The 16,710-nt window shown below is 46.9% G+C and overlaps 6 protein-coding genes across 6 annotated transcripts, besides 1 other annotated feature; 3 read left to right on the forward strand and 3 right to left on the reverse strand.

Moving 5' to 3' along the window:
• Window positions 1-616: 616 nt before the first annotated feature.
• Window positions 617-649: a sequence feature (Short protein (KUCA_T00005955001, CDK29961.1) was converted to a misc_feature.).
• Window positions 650-928: 279 nt separating this feature from the next.
• On the reverse strand, window positions 929-2,788 carry KUCA_T00005956001 (uncharacterized protein; the record flags this gene model as incomplete). Its single annotated transcript, XM_022604318.1, has 1 exon — window positions 929-2,788. One exon carries the CDS (start codon window positions 2,786-2,788, stop codon window positions 929-931), a length of 1,860 nt encoding a protein of 619 aa, XP_022461942.1.
• A 287-nt stretch (window positions 2,789-3,075) lies between these two features.
• KUCA_T00005957001 (uncharacterized protein) lies at window positions 3,076-5,814 on the forward strand (the record flags this gene model as incomplete). Its single annotated transcript, XM_022604329.1, has 1 exon — window positions 3,076-5,814. The coding sequence occupies one exon, from the start codon at window positions 3,076-3,078 to the stop codon at window positions 5,812-5,814; it is 2,739 nt and encodes a 912-aa protein (XP_022461943.1).
• A 210-nt stretch (window positions 5,815-6,024) lies between these two features.
• On the forward strand, window positions 6,025-7,056 carry KUCA_T00005958001 (uncharacterized protein; the record flags this gene model as incomplete). Its single annotated transcript, XM_022604340.1, has 1 exon — window positions 6,025-7,056. The coding sequence occupies one exon, from the start codon at window positions 6,025-6,027 to the stop codon at window positions 7,054-7,056; it is 1,032 nt and encodes a 343-aa protein (XP_022461944.1).
• A 294-nt stretch (window positions 7,057-7,350) lies between these two features.
• KUCA_T00005959001 (uncharacterized protein) lies at window positions 7,351-9,510 on the reverse strand (the record flags this gene model as incomplete). Its single annotated transcript, XM_022604352.1, has 1 exon — window positions 7,351-9,510. One exon carries the CDS (start codon window positions 9,508-9,510, stop codon window positions 7,351-7,353), a length of 2,160 nt encoding a protein of 719 aa, XP_022461945.1.
• A 1,168-nt stretch (window positions 9,511-10,678) lies between these two features.
• KUCA_T00005961001 (uncharacterized protein) lies at window positions 10,679-11,689 on the forward strand (the record flags this gene model as incomplete). Its single annotated transcript, XM_022604363.1, has 1 exon — window positions 10,679-11,689. The coding sequence occupies one exon, from the start codon at window positions 10,679-10,681 to the stop codon at window positions 11,687-11,689; it is 1,011 nt and encodes a 336-aa protein (XP_022461946.1).
• Window positions 11,690-11,897: 208 nt separating this feature from the next.
• On the reverse strand, window positions 11,898-16,526 carry KUCA_T00005962001 (uncharacterized protein; the record flags this gene model as incomplete). Its single annotated transcript, XM_022604374.1, has 1 exon — window positions 11,898-16,526. The coding sequence occupies one exon, from the start codon at window positions 16,524-16,526 to the stop codon at window positions 11,898-11,900; it is 4,629 nt and encodes a 1,542-aa protein (XP_022461947.1).
• Between the last annotated feature and the right edge of the window lie 184 nt (window positions 16,527-16,710).

The raw sequence follows: 16,710 nt of genomic DNA on the forward strand, positions 1-16,710 counted from the left end.
TAAGGACCTCATAATGTCAAACATCAAACCAAAATCTCAGAAGCACACCCAACTACTACAAAATAACCTCAAGACACACCATCACGACAGAGGCAAAACTCAGTGGAGGGAAAACAGGCAGAAAGGGAGGCCTCAAATTCGAGCCATCAAAAAGTGGGAAATTGGATTGGTGCACGACTTCTAACGCCATCATCGTCTGAGACCCTTTGCAGTATCAAGTCTAATGTTTGATTTGAACGAGGCTTGTTGAGTAGTTGCACTAGACTAACAACAACAAAAACTAGAACTGGCGTCTTGCTTCAAAGGTACACGCCACCTCTCAGTTTCTCACTTTACAGATTTTCAGGTTCACCTCAACACCTTCAAATATGGGTACCGTATGTTTCTCCTAGCGTGGCGTCTCCCTACGCGGACGGATGGTATACTGACCTCTTAGATTGGTAAATTGGTTCATTACTCCGTCGACTTGGCACTGCTTTCCGGACTTCTTGCTGGAGTTAGAAGGTCCACTGGATTGACTCCCAGGCTGGAGGACATTCAGCAGAAGGAGTTGAAAGGTGCCGCACAGCAATATCTGGGGTTTGGCGAATGGCTCATTGATTCGTCTGCTGCCTTTATGAGTGCTTCTACTTACTTTGTGCGCAAATGAACGAGTTTATTATGCGATTAAGTGGATTAGGGATTGAGGATTCGAAACTTCAGAGCCTTCTGCTGGCCTTGGCTGGTTTCGTCAATATCTCGAGACGGCGTTGATACTTTGTGTTTTTCTAAGAGTGAGATCTTATATAATTGTGAGGTATTTATATGATTCTTGCGTTGATTTGTTGAATTTGGAGTTGGGCTCAGTCTCAGGTTCAGTCTCTCCAGTGTGGTTTCTATCCAAATTTCAGCGTGATCCCCGGGTTGGCTCGCTCGGCGCGCTCTTCCCTCACGATGGGTTGAACGGCACGTCGCCCCACGCATTGTCGTCGTAGGATGGGTTGGAGTCATCATCCCCACTGTGTTCTTCTTCGTTCAGCAACGGGTTATAGTTGCCTGAATATACCGGTTTGGGGGCCACGTTCGGCTCAGACTTCTCCATGGCAAAAACACTATAGAACAGCCCGTAGTTGTTTGCGTACGATTCCATTTCCTCTTCTTCGTGGTCCTGATCAGCATCTTGCGTGTAACCTCCTCCAAATGAGAGTGAGGAAGTTGTGACTGGGTTAGACTGGTTCCCACTTCCCGCATTATTGTAAACCGTATTCATAGATGGGAGTTGGTAGTGCAAAGGATGATGCTGCGAAACTGGGTTTCCATTCCCGTTCGAGGGTCTTGCCGTGGTTTTGTTTATCGATTGCACGGATTCCCACATCTCTAGATCCTGGTCCAGCTCCTCCGATATGAAGCCGTTGTTGGCGAGGTGTGACGGGGTCGTAACTCTGTTTCCCAAGGTCGGTTTTACAGGGTTCATGGAGGGACCCTGGGAAAGCGATAGTGGAGGAGGCGAGAGAATGGCGGATCTTCTTCCAGATGGTGCACCGTGCTTTGAGTTTAGAGATCGTATCAGCTCGCTGTCACCCGAATCGTAGACCCTAGCATCGGGACTTGGCGAGGAGGTCAGTTTCGGCACTTCTGCCAACGGCCGCAAGAAGTTGAAATGGTCGTAGCGTTCAGCACGTGCCTCGGGCTCCACTATTGGCTGGTTGGAAGGGACGTAATGGTGGTAAATCTCCTGATGAATGGTGATGCTCAATCCGTTAGCCTTGGCAAGATCTATGAGGTTTTGCGCAAAATCACCTGTATTAGGTGGACCTCTGAAGTTCGACACTTCCTGACCGTTAGGCTTAGACAGAGTGTATGTGTATTCAACTCTGGAGTGCGATAACCTCGAAGTCAGAGGAGGGCTGAACGCAGCCTCGTTCCTTGATTTCTGGATAACAGGCGAAAGTGTTCTCTCCAGAAGTTGTCTGAGTCTCTGTGTGTCGTCTCGTTTCTCTGGTCCCACCTTTTCAGCCTGTGAAGCTCGCGTAGAACTCTGTACCTGGGTCTCCGAACTTGAAACTTCATCCACAGAGTCCTGCGTTTCTGCACTGGCACCGATCTCAGCAGAAAGATCCATATTGCCAACCTCCTTCTTGATCTCTTCGGGCGCACGATTCTTGGCCAGACGGGTAACTATCGATCTCCATCTGTTCCTACAACTCAAGCCAGACCTTCCCTCGAATTCAGCAGCTATCACAGTCCATCTGGTACCGTAATTCTTCACCTTTCTCACCAGTTCTATGTCCTGTTGTGTATCCCAGGGTTTTAGTCTCTCTTTGGCCTTAGGGTTCAGCACGTCGTTGTATCTTTTCGAACACTGCCCAGCACTTCGTCCTTCTAATCTCTTCGCAACGTTTGTCCACGAAGTCCCAAACTCCTTGAATGCCTCGATGAGCATTTCGTCCTCCTCAGCAGTCCAACTTCCCTTTTTCAAACTGGGATCCACGGAAGTGGTCCATCGCCGTCTGCAATCAAACGGTTTTCTCCCTTCAAACTCCTTCGCGATCGTATCCCAGTTGATCCAGTCCAAAGGTATGCTTTCATTGGTATATACAGTCTGTTTCGATCTTGCCAAAAACTGCTCCAGAACCGCAGACTTCAAGCTTTCGTCCTGGTCTCGATCCCATGTCACCCTACACGACTTCCTGAAGGTCTTGTAGCCTAGGGACTGGGTAAGGGCTATAGGGTCCATTCGCTTGGCCTCCAGCACTGACCGTTTAGACACAAGTGTCTCGTCCTTCTTCCTCCGTTTAGTGTTTGACATAGAAAATTCGGCCTTTTTAGTGAGGCTGGTCAGAGTCGCAACCTACAACAAAGAAACATCTAAATGCAGTCATACTTAATGATTAAAAAAAAGACTGCCATCCAAACACCGGGCACGGTCCAAATCGGGGTTCAGGGCTGTGCAGGAAAAAGATGGCTTTGCGATTTAAACAAGACATCGATAGTTGATTAGCGCTTGCATTGACAGGATTCTTGAATTGATTCTAGTTGTTTCTTCTAGCTCTTATTGAGAAGCGGTTAGAGTTTCCGGAGCTAGCGGATGTGGACATGACCTCCTCCGATCTGACCACTCTGTGCTTCGAGGAATGGAACAAAATACGGCACGATCTGGCTCATCTGGTGAGGCGGGATCTGGAGGATGGAGCCAGATTAACAAGGACAAAACTGATAGACAATCTGATGACTGAGGTTTGTGATTGCAGTGATGATTATTACAACCATATAAATGCCGACTGCTATGAGGAGGCCCAGAAGAGCTATGCCAGGGGTTATATATTACTGCGGATGGTGCTATCGGAGCTCAAGTTCAACAAGCTGGAAGACAGGGTGTTATATAATCAAGTCAACGATGCCTTTCTACAGCTGGCCTTTAGTTTTGATTTACTGAAATCGGTGAAGGAGGTGGTAGACGTTATGTCTTCGCAGCCGGAATTCTCGTTTGCCATGGACCCTGCATTGAGGGTGAAGGCCGTGCATAGCCCCGTGGTAGGGCATAATGTTGCGAAGCAGCACGTATCTCGGCATGGAGTGTCATATGATGGTGGTGAAAAGGTTGTAAACCGTCCAATGACAAATGGTTCCGACCCACAGAATATTCCCCCATTACCTCCAAAGGTGCCGGCTTCCAAGATTCAGCCTGCGGATAGAAGCGGAGGTGGATCTGCTTACGACGGGAGATCTGTGGATCAGGCTTATAACATGAGATCCCTCAATCATGCACTGCCTGTTATTCCAGATACGGGCTTGAAACGAACACCCTCCAAGCCGCCTCGTCGCGCTCCGCCAAAGCCACAGAATACTTACCGGGAAGAAGAACTCACACCAAGGCGCATTACCAATGCAGACCTGTCCAGCTTTCTGTTTTCTGAGAAAAACTACCAGAAGCCGAACATGCTTCTGCTGGTTGATATAAGACCTAAGGACGATTTCAATGCCGCGCACATAAACTATGAGAATACAGTCAGTATTGATCCCAGGTTATTGCAAATGTGCGATAGTGACATGGAGTTGGAAGAGAGACTCTTGAAATGGAGCCAGGAAGATTACACCAAGTTCTTCTACCGTGATGACTACAAGCTAATTGCGTTCTACTCTGAGGATTCGAAGCCTTGCGATGCATTGGAGGTTTTCTTCCGGATAATGACATCGCCAGAAGTTGAAAAAAGAGCGTTGAACAATCCCGTGATCGTTTCAGGTGGGTTCTCAGAATGGCTGAAATGGTATGGAAATGATCCGCACAAGACGGTAGGTGTTAATCTGGACAGCACTATTGCGGCACCAGCTTCGAGAAGAGCATCAGTAGCTGACCGTCCATACATGCCTCCTCCGCAGTATGATCTCAATACGCGAAACTACTCTGTTTCGCCCGAGGGGAGAGGGACGCCTTTGAAAAGAGAAGTCTCGGAACCACAAAAGCCAATCGGTAACATTCCACCCATACCGCAAGGAATTCACAGAACAGATACCTCTTTCTCCACCGTCTCCACCCCTGGGTACCAATCGTATCCTCCCCAGGAAACCCCAACTCCACCGAGCCAGTCATACCAGCGCTATGTACATCCTTCCTCGTCGTCAATAGCTCGCCAACAGCCTGAAAGTCCTCATTCTATCAACGCCTGCGGACTCATAAACAACGGAAGCACGTGCTACATTAACAGCATGCTACAGTGTCTCTTCAACTACGCGCCTCTCGAGGAGATGTTCAGAGGTCAATACCTGGAGTTATTGGCAGACCCCAGTAGCTCTGGTACTCTTTCCAGTGCTTTCCATCGTGTTTTCAACTACATGTCGACCCATCCAGGAGCGTACTTTTATCCATCTGAGTTCCTCAAACGTTGCTCATCTTTGAACCCCTCATTAGGAATCCCTCATGAGCAACAGGATACCCAGGAGTTCTTGAATTTTGTTCTCGAGACCTTGAACAAAGAGCTATCCTACGAACAGGCTGTGATCACATACTACCCCGAATCTGTGGAGTTGTACTCGCCTGACCCAGCTTATCTAAAATGGTTTGAGGCAGAGGTTAAACTGGATGGTGTTTCCCCTATAAATGGTTTGTTCCAGGGCCAAGGCCAGAGCACGCTAGTCTGTGGCAGGTGTGGTCACCAATCTTCGAATTACGCTAGATTCAATGTGTTGTCGGTGAACATGCCGAACCGGTCTAGAGCACCTGTTTTGGCGCTGGAAGAGTGTATTGAGTACTACCTGGCAGATGAGATTCTTAGTGAATCAGAAGGAAATGCTTGGAACTGTCCCGAATGTGAAAAGTTACAGAAAATAATTTCCAAAAGCCCAGAGAAGAAGAAGTCAAAGAGGTTTTTCCACTCCTCTAAGAAGGAGAGCAATGGCGATCCAACAGAAACTCCGCCATCACCAGCAACCATCAACCATGCCAAAGAGGTCATTTCACAGGAGAACGTGTCTATGAGAAGGTCCAAGTTTCTTCATTTGCCTCGTCTTCTGGTGGTTCATCTGGCCAGGTTTGGTCCAATGGGTACCAAGCTGAATTATCCGATTTCGTACCCGCTAATACTGGACATTCCAGAGGGATCCAGAATGGTGAGATATAAGCTTCATTCTCTGATCAATCACGAGGGGACACTGAAATCCGGTCATTATACTGCGTTGGTGAATAAGTCTCACCAGCTGAAGAACCCGTTTTGGTGCTACTGTGACGACGAAAGGATCGTCTCCCCCGTGGCACACGGCGATTACAAACACAACGTGAGGAGACTGGAAAGTGAAAAGGTCTACCTACTCTTCTACCAGAAAATTGCCCAAACATAGTCATTTAGCGAGTTTTCGTGATCGTATCGGATTCGGTCTAATACAATTTAAGCTGTGTAACAATAGACGTGCATACCACAACTTTTTTTTCAGATCCCCAAAAATTCATTCAGTCTGTGTATTGTAGACAAGACAATTGTGAAGCCTCTACTACAACCAACGCATATTTACGACTTTTGAGTTGGAATCTTTTGCATAATATCTATACATATGAGTGTTATATCAGTGACAGGGTTTGGCCACCAGAACGTGAGCGTGGACTCAGATTCCGAAGACGATGCGATGGGGGACATTGAGGCCACAGGTTTCAAGAGCTCCATAGTCACACCCGGTGAGCGTATAACCGACGATCCAACTTGGATGAGGGGTCACGGGACGTTCTATTTATCAAACCAAACATATAGTTCTGTGGCGGGCTCAATCTCCAGAGTGAGTAAACTGTTGAGTGTGATTCCGTTTCATGGTCGCTACTCTCCAGAAACGGGTGACCACGTTGTTGGTAGAATTGTGGAAGTGAGTCAAAAACGCTGGAAAGTGGATATTGGTGCTCAGCATGATGCTATATTAATGCTGGGATCTGTGAATTTACCGGGAGGTGTTTTAAGAAGAAAGTCGGAGAGCGATGAGTTGCAGATGAGAAGTTTCTTAAAGGAAGGGGACCTTTTGAATGCCGAGGTTCAGACTGTTTCTCAGGATGGTGCTGCATTTCTTCATACCAGATCGCTGAAGTATGGAAAACTCAGAAACGGGGTGTTTGTGCGGGTTCCCTCGTCGTTAATTGTCAGGGCCAAGAATCATTCTCACGACCTACCAGGAAGCGTGAGTGTCATATTGGGTGTCAACGGGTTTGTGTGGATTTACAGGACCAAGGTTAATGCGAATACAAAGACTGAAAACTCGGCTTCGATAAACAGAGTGTCAGCACAGCTAAGCTCTTCAAGGGATTACACACCCGGCCAGGGATCTGAGTCTATAACGAGACTGGAGGAAGAGTCTTCGTGGAGTATATACAGCGACCAGAACGACGAGGACTTCCCCGAAACCATAAAGTTGAATATTACCAGATATAGGGGATGTATATTAGCTCTGGCTCATTGCGAAATCGGTATCACGGGAAGCCGTCTGGTGAATGCTTACCACGCTAGCATGGTTTATGACAACATTGATGCATTGGTCTCCAACCAAGTCAAAGAAGCAATTGGAAGAGACATTATCGAAGCAGAGAAGATGAGAGGAAAATAAGCCAAATAGAGGGGAAATTTCAACACGGTTATACAGGGTTTACAAGTTTTATCGGCTTTCCATAGAAGCTCAGATGATAGGTAAGTAGGTGATGGATGATAAACATGGAGGAATTTCATATTGGTTTCACAAGTTTACGTTTTCAGGCATTAATAGCAGTTGAGAAGATCAAAAATAGAAAGCACTTTCAAAGCGGTATTTTATACAAGTTGGAGAGTTTCACTGATACTAAAAAATTGACATTGATACTATTACAATATGTGAGGAAGTCTAAGGTAACTCATTACAGTCCAGTTATTCCTCGTCAAGTTCCTCAGTGGTAGAGTTCTCTTCCAGGTCCATTTCAGCATTCTTCTGGGCTTTACGTTCCTCTTCCTCGGCCAGAATGGACTCTCTCATCAGTCTCGTCCTCTCGTCCTTCACTCTTCTCTGGACTTCGACATAGGCACCCAATGGGGTCTTCTCCCAGTCTAGATCTTGCAGGAAGGTGTTGACCTCAACTCTGTTGCTTGGTCCAAACTCCACCTTGGCCCTCTTGTCAGTGATGAACTTGACGTTCTGGTTCAACTTTTCAATGAGGTTTGAGAGCTGTTTGTTGAACCTGACGTTTCTGCTCTTCTTCACAAATCTTCTGAGGTGGATAAGGGCAGGCGCAGCGAGCTCTGGAAAGGCAATATTCTTAGAGTACAGCACGAAAAATTCAGATGCAATTTCCACAAACTGTTCGCAGACACCGTCCTGGTATACCTTGGTGTGCAGGTAAGCCTGGTTGACCTTGATGGCGTACTCGAAGTCAACTGCCGGGAGGTTCGAGGCGTGTGGATTTTTGGTGATGATGGTGGAATTCAAGATCTCCGAAAGCAATGGGAAGATTGGAATGAAGACTCCAGTAGCTTGCGAGATTCTGATCAACGACCTGATGAGGTAAAATCTCAAAGGAAAGAACTGAGCCGTTGGGATCAATCTGATGGTACCCAAAGTGACCTGGACCAGTGGGTAGATCAGTTGAGTCAATGGAGACTCCTTCTTTGAATCACCGTTGTTAGCATGAGCAGCCAGCACTCTCGACCAGAAATCAAGAGAGTGGCAGAACTGCCAATTGTAAACTAACTTCTGGTTAGCCTCAGTGGCATTGTTGAGACAGGTCTTCAAGTGAATAGCCAATTGTCTTATATATTCGAAACCGATCTGGTAGGAGAGTGTGTGGTCGATCTTGAACAGTTCGACAGCGGAGTTCTTCTGGAAGTTAATCATCGGAAGTGTGTGCACATTGGTGACTCTGCATCTTTTCACAAAAGTGGAGTAGGTGGTCTTCAAGCAGATTTCCAGAGTGGCCTTGGGGAATTCATGGGCTGTGTTGTTGATGAATGCAAATGTCGCGATTTGGGTGTCGACATCGTTGGTGGAACTCCACACATTGATGACGGCAACCAGCATCTGCTTTAGCAACTTTCTCCTGGAGATGTAGAAAGGCAAAAGCTCCTGCAAAGAGGAAAGAACCAAGGCAGCAGTCTCAGTGTTGGTGATGTCTGTGAGCAGAGTAATCAGTGAGCCTGCATGACTCTTCAGCACAGAGGAGACACCAGCCAATTTTTTGTTCGAGGAAGGCAGAACTCTGGTTTCACCTGATTTTTTGTATGGAACGATCCTTTGAACGGCAAAGGGGAACTTCTTGAGCACCAATATCATAAGCTGGTTGAAAACCTTCTCGCCGGTAACAGAGTATTTGTAGTCGTTGTCGGAGTTGATGTTCACGGCAGACTTAAATGCGATGACCACGTTCTTAAGTGTAGCGACGGATGGTTTATTAGAGAGTTGGTCACTCCAGTCTTTGACCATTTTCATCGTCACCTCAATTCTCTTGACTTCTGGTTCTTCATCTTCGTCTTGTTCGTGGACAGGGTTGGAAGCTTCATCTTCGTCTTCGTCTTCGTCCTCGCTCATGGCATCCAATGGGTTCACTGGCTTGAAGTCTAATAATTCTTTGTCGTTTTCTTGCAAATATTTGAAGAACTCCGGATCCTTTTCCGCCAGGTTTTTCATGTCATTCTCCAAATCACCTTCGTCTGACTCGGATCCAGATCCGCCATCAGATCCAGCTCCAACTTCCACCTCTGATTCGGACTCAGAATCGGACTCAGAATTGGACTTAGAGTCAGAATCAGACTCAGACTCAGATTCTTTCTTCGATAACTTTGATTTCGAGCCCTTTTTAGTGGAAGCCTTTGGTACCTCAAATCCACCTTCAAAAAACTCTTCCACGTTCATGGCATCGTAGCCATTCTTTGCCTTGCTTTCTTTGGTGTCAGAGTTGGCGGCGTACGCAGCAGAGGCTGATTTTCCCTTTCCCTTGGAAGTGAGCTTGTTGTGTTTCTGCACTTCTCTTCTGTGCTTGATAGTCCTGTCTAAGTGCTTAGACTGGAACTTCTTTGTTTTCTTTGAAACTTTACCCATATTTGCGTTCGTGGTAATTCCAGACGTTATACCACTCGGTGCTAGAGGAATGAAAAAAATTAATTTTTAAGGCCCGTGAATTTTTTTTGAAAAATCGATTGTGCACGACCTGTTGCGGCGCACGTAAACTCGCGAAATTTGAGAGTGTCAAGGGAACTGTGATGTAGAAAAGAAGGAGCCTTTGATATAGGATTCAATAGTTGAAGCAGAATTTTTCGAAGTTTTGAAATATGCAATTTTAACATGTTAAACAACCCGGATCAAGCGAGACCCCTCCATTCCGTGCGCATGGATCATTCACGATTCAGAACGAAGGAACCACTGAAGCGTTTACCGAAATTCACAACAGCCACAAAGCTCTGATAAGAAGAGATGTTAGTCTGATGATACAAGAAGGGCTATTTTGTAATTTGATTTTGAAAAATCAGGTTTTCATCCTACACCAAGACGTTAGCACGTGGCAGAGTTCTGATTGGTTCTCCATCCATGAGAAGTAACACTTTGGTTACCTAGAGCAAAAATGAATATTAGGGAGCATTTAGTGAGACTTAGTTGGCCATCAGAAGTTGTAGCCTGAATAGGACACAAGAAAGCAAACGGGAAAACTGACAAAATGGTTTGTTCAAGCCGGAGAAAGCACAGGAGGGTTGGAGTGTTCAGGATATGAGCTTCACAGCACACACAAAAAAGACAGACCAATCTCATGAGAGGCCATACAAGGCTCTGATTTCTACTCCAAGGCTTTCACATCATAAAGCCAGCCATTTGCGAAACAGATCAAGTACCCAAAGAGAGCCGCACAAAGCAAACTACCAGCTTAGATAAGCACAACTAATTGGGTAGAACACGCCCAAAATCTGACGTCACGGAGAAAGGCAGGGCGGGACTTGGACAAAAAGGGCAGTTGTTGATGGAGGAGACATATACCACAAGGAAACAGCCTTGCTTTTATCTTTACTTGGCTGTCCGTTAATTTATTCATAGTTGCAATGTCACAGGAATTTAGGAGGTGAGTTTCCTGTTCTCAATATTTCCAGCGATGGCTGGATTGCATTGGCGTCGAATGAGCACTAACATAATGGGCTCGCCCCCCCTTCATTGAAGAACTCAGATCTTCGGGACAGTCTTCGAAACCACCAGCAGGTACACTGACCTTAATCCTGTTGGAATGGGAGCATTTGGTCTTGTATGCTCGGCCAAAGATACATTAACTGCACAGAATGTTGCTATCAAGAAAATCATGAAGCCGTTTTCCACGTCAGTCTTGGCCAAGAGAACATATAGAGAACTCAAACTGTTGAACCACTTGAGGCACGAGAACCTCATCAGTCTCGATGATATCTTTTTATCTCCGCTAGAGGACATTTACCTTGTTACAGAGCTACAGGGTACGGATTTGCACAGGTTGTTGACATCGCGTCCGTTGGAGAAGCAGTTCATTCAGTACTTCCTCTACCAAATCCTCAGAGGTCTAAAATATGTGCACTCTGCTGGCGTCATCCACAGAGATTTGAAGCCCAGCAACATTTTGATCAACGAGAATTGTGACTTGAAGATTGCCGATTTCGGGTTGGCCAGAATCCAGGACCCTCAGATGACTGGCTATGTGTCCACCAGATACTACCGTGCACCGGAAATCATGCTGACATGGCAGAAATACGACACTGAGGTTGATATCTGGTCGGCCGGGTGTATTTTGGCGGAGATGTTCGAGGGCAAGCCTCTTTTCCCAGGTAAAGATCACGTGCACCAGTTCTCCATCATAACGGAATTGTTAGGTTCGCCTCCAGCAGATGTCATAGACACAATCTGCTCCGAAAACACGCTGAGGTTCGTCATGTCACTTCCGCACAGAGAGCCCGTTCCGTTGACGGAAAGGTTCAAGGACGTGGAGCCCGATGCCGTTGATCTGCTGTCCAAGATGTTGGTGTTTGATTCCAGAAAGAGAATCACCGCTGAGCAGGCTTTAGCGCACCCATATCTGGCACCATACCACGACCCTTCCGACGAGCCTGTTGCCGAGACGAAATTCGACTGGAGTTTCAACGATGCGGATCTTCCGGTGGATACATGGCGTGTGATGATGTACAGCGAGATCCTGGACTTCCACCAGGTTGAGGGCGAGGCCAATGGGGCTGAATATACAGAGAATTCTCAGCAATCGCAGCCCCAGCACTGAGTGTTGAATGTTGAAGGTGTACTAGTTGATTTGTAAATTATTGTCAATGGCTACGACTGCGTTCATATAGAGATGATGTTTTTTTGATCACCATGAGGTGACGTAAATGGCAACTGTGTTGGTGATAATCACCAAGCTCAACACAATAAGCCGTCTTCTGTCTATTCGACTTCGTAAAAAACTTTTCAAACCTTGACCTTTGGTCAATCTATTCATCTTCAACAAGTCCACCCTGCTCGGCCAACGAGTAGAACAGAGAGTCCTTCTTCTTCAAGAGGTTTGCTGGGGTATCGAATTCAGCAACCTCTCCCTTCTCCAGAACTAGCACCTTATCGCTGTCCATGATGGTGTTAAGACGATGTGCAATTGTCAGGATGGTTCTATCTTTGAACTCTGATCTTATGGTCTCCTGAAGGACCTTATCGGTTTCAACATCAACAGCAGCTGTAGCCTCATCCAGCACCAGCACCTTGGACTCTACAATGAGTGCTCTAGCCAGACAAATGAGTTGCTTCTGACCAACAGACAGGTTGGAGCCTCCTTCGGAAAGTTTCACCTTCAATACATCCGGTTCATTTGCATCGTTGGCCATACTGGTGATATGGTCTTTCAAATGGGCCAGTTCCAAAGCCTTCCACAGCTTCTCGTCTGGGTGCTGATTGGTGGGGTCCAAATTCTCTCTGAGAGTACCTTCGAACACCTGAGAGTCTTGAGGAATAATGGACAATTTGTGTCTGAGATCACCCAGACCAATTGACTCGGTGACGATGTTATCCACTGAAATATCACCCTCGGCAGCCTCGATCATTCTGAAGAGGGCCAGAGTCAGAGACGACTTACCAGCACCGGTCCTTCCAACGATACCAATCTTCTCTTTGGGCTTGATATCCAGGTTGATGTTCTTCAGCACCAGGTTCAGCTCCGGACGGTATCTGGTCGAGTAGTTCTCGAACTTGATAGAGCCTTCGAAGGGCCAGTGGGCTGGTGGTCTATGGTCGTCTATAACCTCTGGGGCCTCGGATGGAAGTTCGGAATATTCAAGAACACGTTCAACAGAGACGATGTTGGTCTCAATCTCGACAGTCATGCGAACGATCCAGTTTAGAGACTGGGTGATTTGCAAGGCATAACTGACAGAAAGACCAACGATACCGGCAGAGACTTTGCCCGAACGAAGCGTGAGCATGAGGAGACCAGCCGACGAAAGAATAATCAGAGATCCCAAAAACTCCAGACGCACGGCTAGCCATCTATTGGCCGAAATAGCAGGGTGGTAAGCACCGATATTGTGGTCCATGTTGTGCTGGTTGAGGAACTTGAAGCGATCAAGCTGGCCATATGCACGAATCGTGGCCACTCCGTTGAGAGTTTCCTGGAAATGAGCATACACAGGAGACCGGGACACAGAATCTAGACGACGCAGTTCTCTCGACGTTCTCAGATAGTACTGCTGGTAGTATCTGTACAGGTACGCCATTGGTAGGATCAACAGCAGGAACTGCCAGGTGGAGTAGCAGATGACCAGGATCGTGAAGGTGACCTTCGCTGTGTTGGCAAAGAACATGGAGAATACCATGGACACGGTCTCGTCGATCTTGTACATATCGTTGGTAAATCTGTTGAGAATTCGCCCAATTGGTGTGGTTTCAAAGAAGGACATTGGTGCTCGCAGTACGCTCTGGATCATGCGGCTGTGCAGGAATCTCGATGCAGCCACACTGCAGAACTGCCACTGGATAATGGACTGGCTGAAAGTGGCACAGGCTGCGGCAATTCCAAAGCCAAAGTATATGGCAAGATATCTCATAGCGTGGGGGTTTTCGCCATGCTCCGTGTTCACTTCAGACCAATGTTTCAACCAGACGTTACCAGCAACACCAAGTGACATCGAGGTAATGGTGAGCAGCAAAAAGGCAATTACAAGCGGAGGTCTGCAGGCTTTAGCATATGCCCAATAGACGTCTCTTTTGACCTGGCCCTGTTGAGATTTCTCCTCGAAACCGGTCTGGTTCGCTAGTTGGTGCGACTCTTTTCTGAGAACTGCACCTTCAAAGGACTCCAAACTAGCACGTCTTGAGATATTTGAGTCTAGCTTGCTCTTGACGTCTTCGTCAAGGATAATGCCCGAGGAAGATGACGATTCAGTAGCTTCCATGGCCAAACTATTGAGCTGGTTCTGAGACCTGCTGGTGTTGTCTTTGCGGCCAAAAGTCTTGATCAAGAGGTCCAATTGGGGAAGCTTTCCCGCCATGACATCGTCATACGAGCCGGACTCGGCCATTTTTCCGCCCTCCATGAGCGTGATGTGGTCTGCTACTGTCAGAGCGTTCAGGTTGTTGGTAGCCAGTACCTTACACTTCGAGTGCAGCAGGCCGTCTGGACCAAGCACATTCTTGATGATGTGCTTTCCAACATGCTCGTCAACAGCACTCAGAGGATCGTCCAGAAGATACACATCTGCACGAGCATACACGGCCCTTGCCAGTGAGACTCTGGCCTTCTGACCACCGGAAAGAGATATACCCTTTTCACCAACGAGAGTGGCATCACCGTCTGGCAAAATGGCAAAGTCAGGGTCCAGCGCACAGGCCTTAACTGTGAGATCGTAAAACACAGGGTCGAATCTGCATCCAAAGAGGATGTTTTCCTTGATTGTCCCGTTCATGACCCATGGAACCTGGGCCACATAGGCCGAAGAACCATGGACGGAGATCAGGCCCTTGGACTTGTGAAGATCTCCCAGAATGGCTTGCATCATGGACGATTTTCCAGAACCAACCTTACCAACAATACAGTTGAGTTCGCCCTTTCTTGCTTCGTAGTTCACATCGTTCAAAGCCACTTTGAGTGGGTGCTTAGACCAGAGTAACTGGGCACCCTCAACCTTGACGGCCACATCGCCAATACGTTTGGCAGCAGGGAGCCTGGAAACAGAAGAATCCTGGATTTCTCCACCAGTCAAAAAGTCGGACAATCTCTGAATTGCAACTCTGGACTCGATCACATTGGAGATCACCATTGGAATAACCGCAAGTGGGAAAGACAGTAGGTTGAACAGAGAGAGGGCAGTGAACACTATGTCTGTAGAGAGCGGCACGTCCTTATTTAGAAGGATGAAAACCAAGAAAGTCGAGCAACTGACCAGATTAGGAGCAGTGTTGAAGATAAACTGAGAAAATCCTCGGAGAAGACCAATCTTCTTCAAGGTCTTGAGCTCTTTCTCGTTTCTCACGTACTCCAGCTTCTCTTTGTAGGGCTCCTCCCAGCCATAAAGCTTCAAAGACTTGATGTTATTCAGAATCTCGGATGTTATTCTGGTTCTCTCATCTTTGTTCTTCATTTGGATTCTCTGTTGGGTCTTTTGGAGCTTGAATAGAAAACTGTTGACCGGGATCATGATCACCATGATCACCACACCGATCCACATGGAGCTCCCCATCAAATTGTAAAGCGACAAAAGACACAATGTGATTTGGTATGGTCCATACCACAACATTTGGAGGTTTTCTGACAGGTCCTGGAGTCTCTGGGTATCAACACTCATGAGGTTTACGATGTCACCAGTAGCCTTGTCCTGCTTGGCCTCCACAGACATGTTCAGAGACTTCTGATAAATACTCGAAATCAGCGCCGATTTGATCTTCATACCGGTCTCGAAAGCCCTTTGGAAATACTGGTGCAAACAAGCGGTCTGAACCACGGAACTGGCGAACATGGCCAGCACGTAGATGAACCCTCTGGTCAGCGGAATCGTATTGTCCTCGTTGTAAGCCGTCACGAACTTGATCAGCTTTCTCAGCAATTGCGGCTGAGAATAGGCAAGACTATCTTGAATGAGCTTGAAACAAGCTCCAATAAAGTACTGCCCACCATAAGCTCTGGCCAAGGCCAAGGCCAAAGAGGGAGATTTCTTCAAGCCAGAAATAGAGTTCTTCTCACGTTCCCATTGAGTCGAAAACCCTTCAAACACCGTCTTGGCTGTGAGATAATGAGGTAATTTGGGCAAATCTGACTGGACCAGGAACTTTCTGTGACCAAGACTCATCAATGGGGTCATCCAGGTAAAGGTGATCTTTCCAAAAATGCTGGAATATTCGTACGGATTCTCTTTCTCGAAGTCCTCATTTTCAGATTTTGGAGGATGAATAGAAAACTCCAATAAAAACACAATGAGAGCATTGAGTGTCAAAAACACAGAAGAGACCATGTACTGGGACCGGTCGCTTCTAAGCCATAGATTGGACAGTCTGAGACTTCCAAAAATCACACTGAAAAACCAGTAGAACAATAGGACTCCACTTGGGATAACCGTCTTGAAGTTTTCCACATAATGGAGCACAAATCCCACACACAGAGACAAGACAGCGAGAACAGCTGACCAGAACTTGATGTCCTGCGTGAAAGACAACGAAGGATCTGGGTAACTGGATTGCGAGATTACTATAGCCTGAAATATTTGGAACGAGACTTGCAGGGCAATGAGAACAAGCTTCAAAGGAAGCGACCAATGAACTTTCATGGTTCTATTCGCAAGTTTGCGGTAAGACAGTATCTGGTAGATACCACCAAACAACAGTAGGGCCGACGCGGCATTCAGAAAAACTCCTGTGATTAGACAGTTCGACAAATCATTAAAAGGAGTATTCAAACTGAAGCCCTCGCCATCCAAACAGCCCAAGAAACATACTTTTTGGGTGTGGTTGGTCGCGTAAACCTCTGTAGACTGAGCCTGTACAGAGGCAATCGGCATGTCCCATAGTAGATTAGTCAGATGCCACGAAGACTTCCACGGCAGATCTACCAATGCGGTATCGCCTGGTAAAAATTCTGCAGACATGGTTTAGTACCAAATTTAACTAGATGGGGTTTATTAAACCACGAGTTCTTTGCGAAGTGGCAAAGGAGGGGGGGAAGATTTCGGATACGAGCCGTAATTTTCAAATCTCAAAAATAGTAGTGGCAACTGGCAAGATTTAAATTTATAATCGCGTGGTGGGGGGTGATGGTGACACGACTGAGCC

The sequence above is a fragment of the Kuraishia capsulata genome, genomic scaffold, assembly GCF_000576695.1.
Source record: "Kuraishia capsulata CBS 1993 genomic scaffold, Kuraishia_capsulata_scaffold_7, whole genome shotgun sequence".
NCBI classification, from domain to species: Eukaryota; Fungi; Ascomycota; class Pichiomycetes; order Pichiales; family Pichiaceae; genus Kuraishia; species Kuraishia capsulata.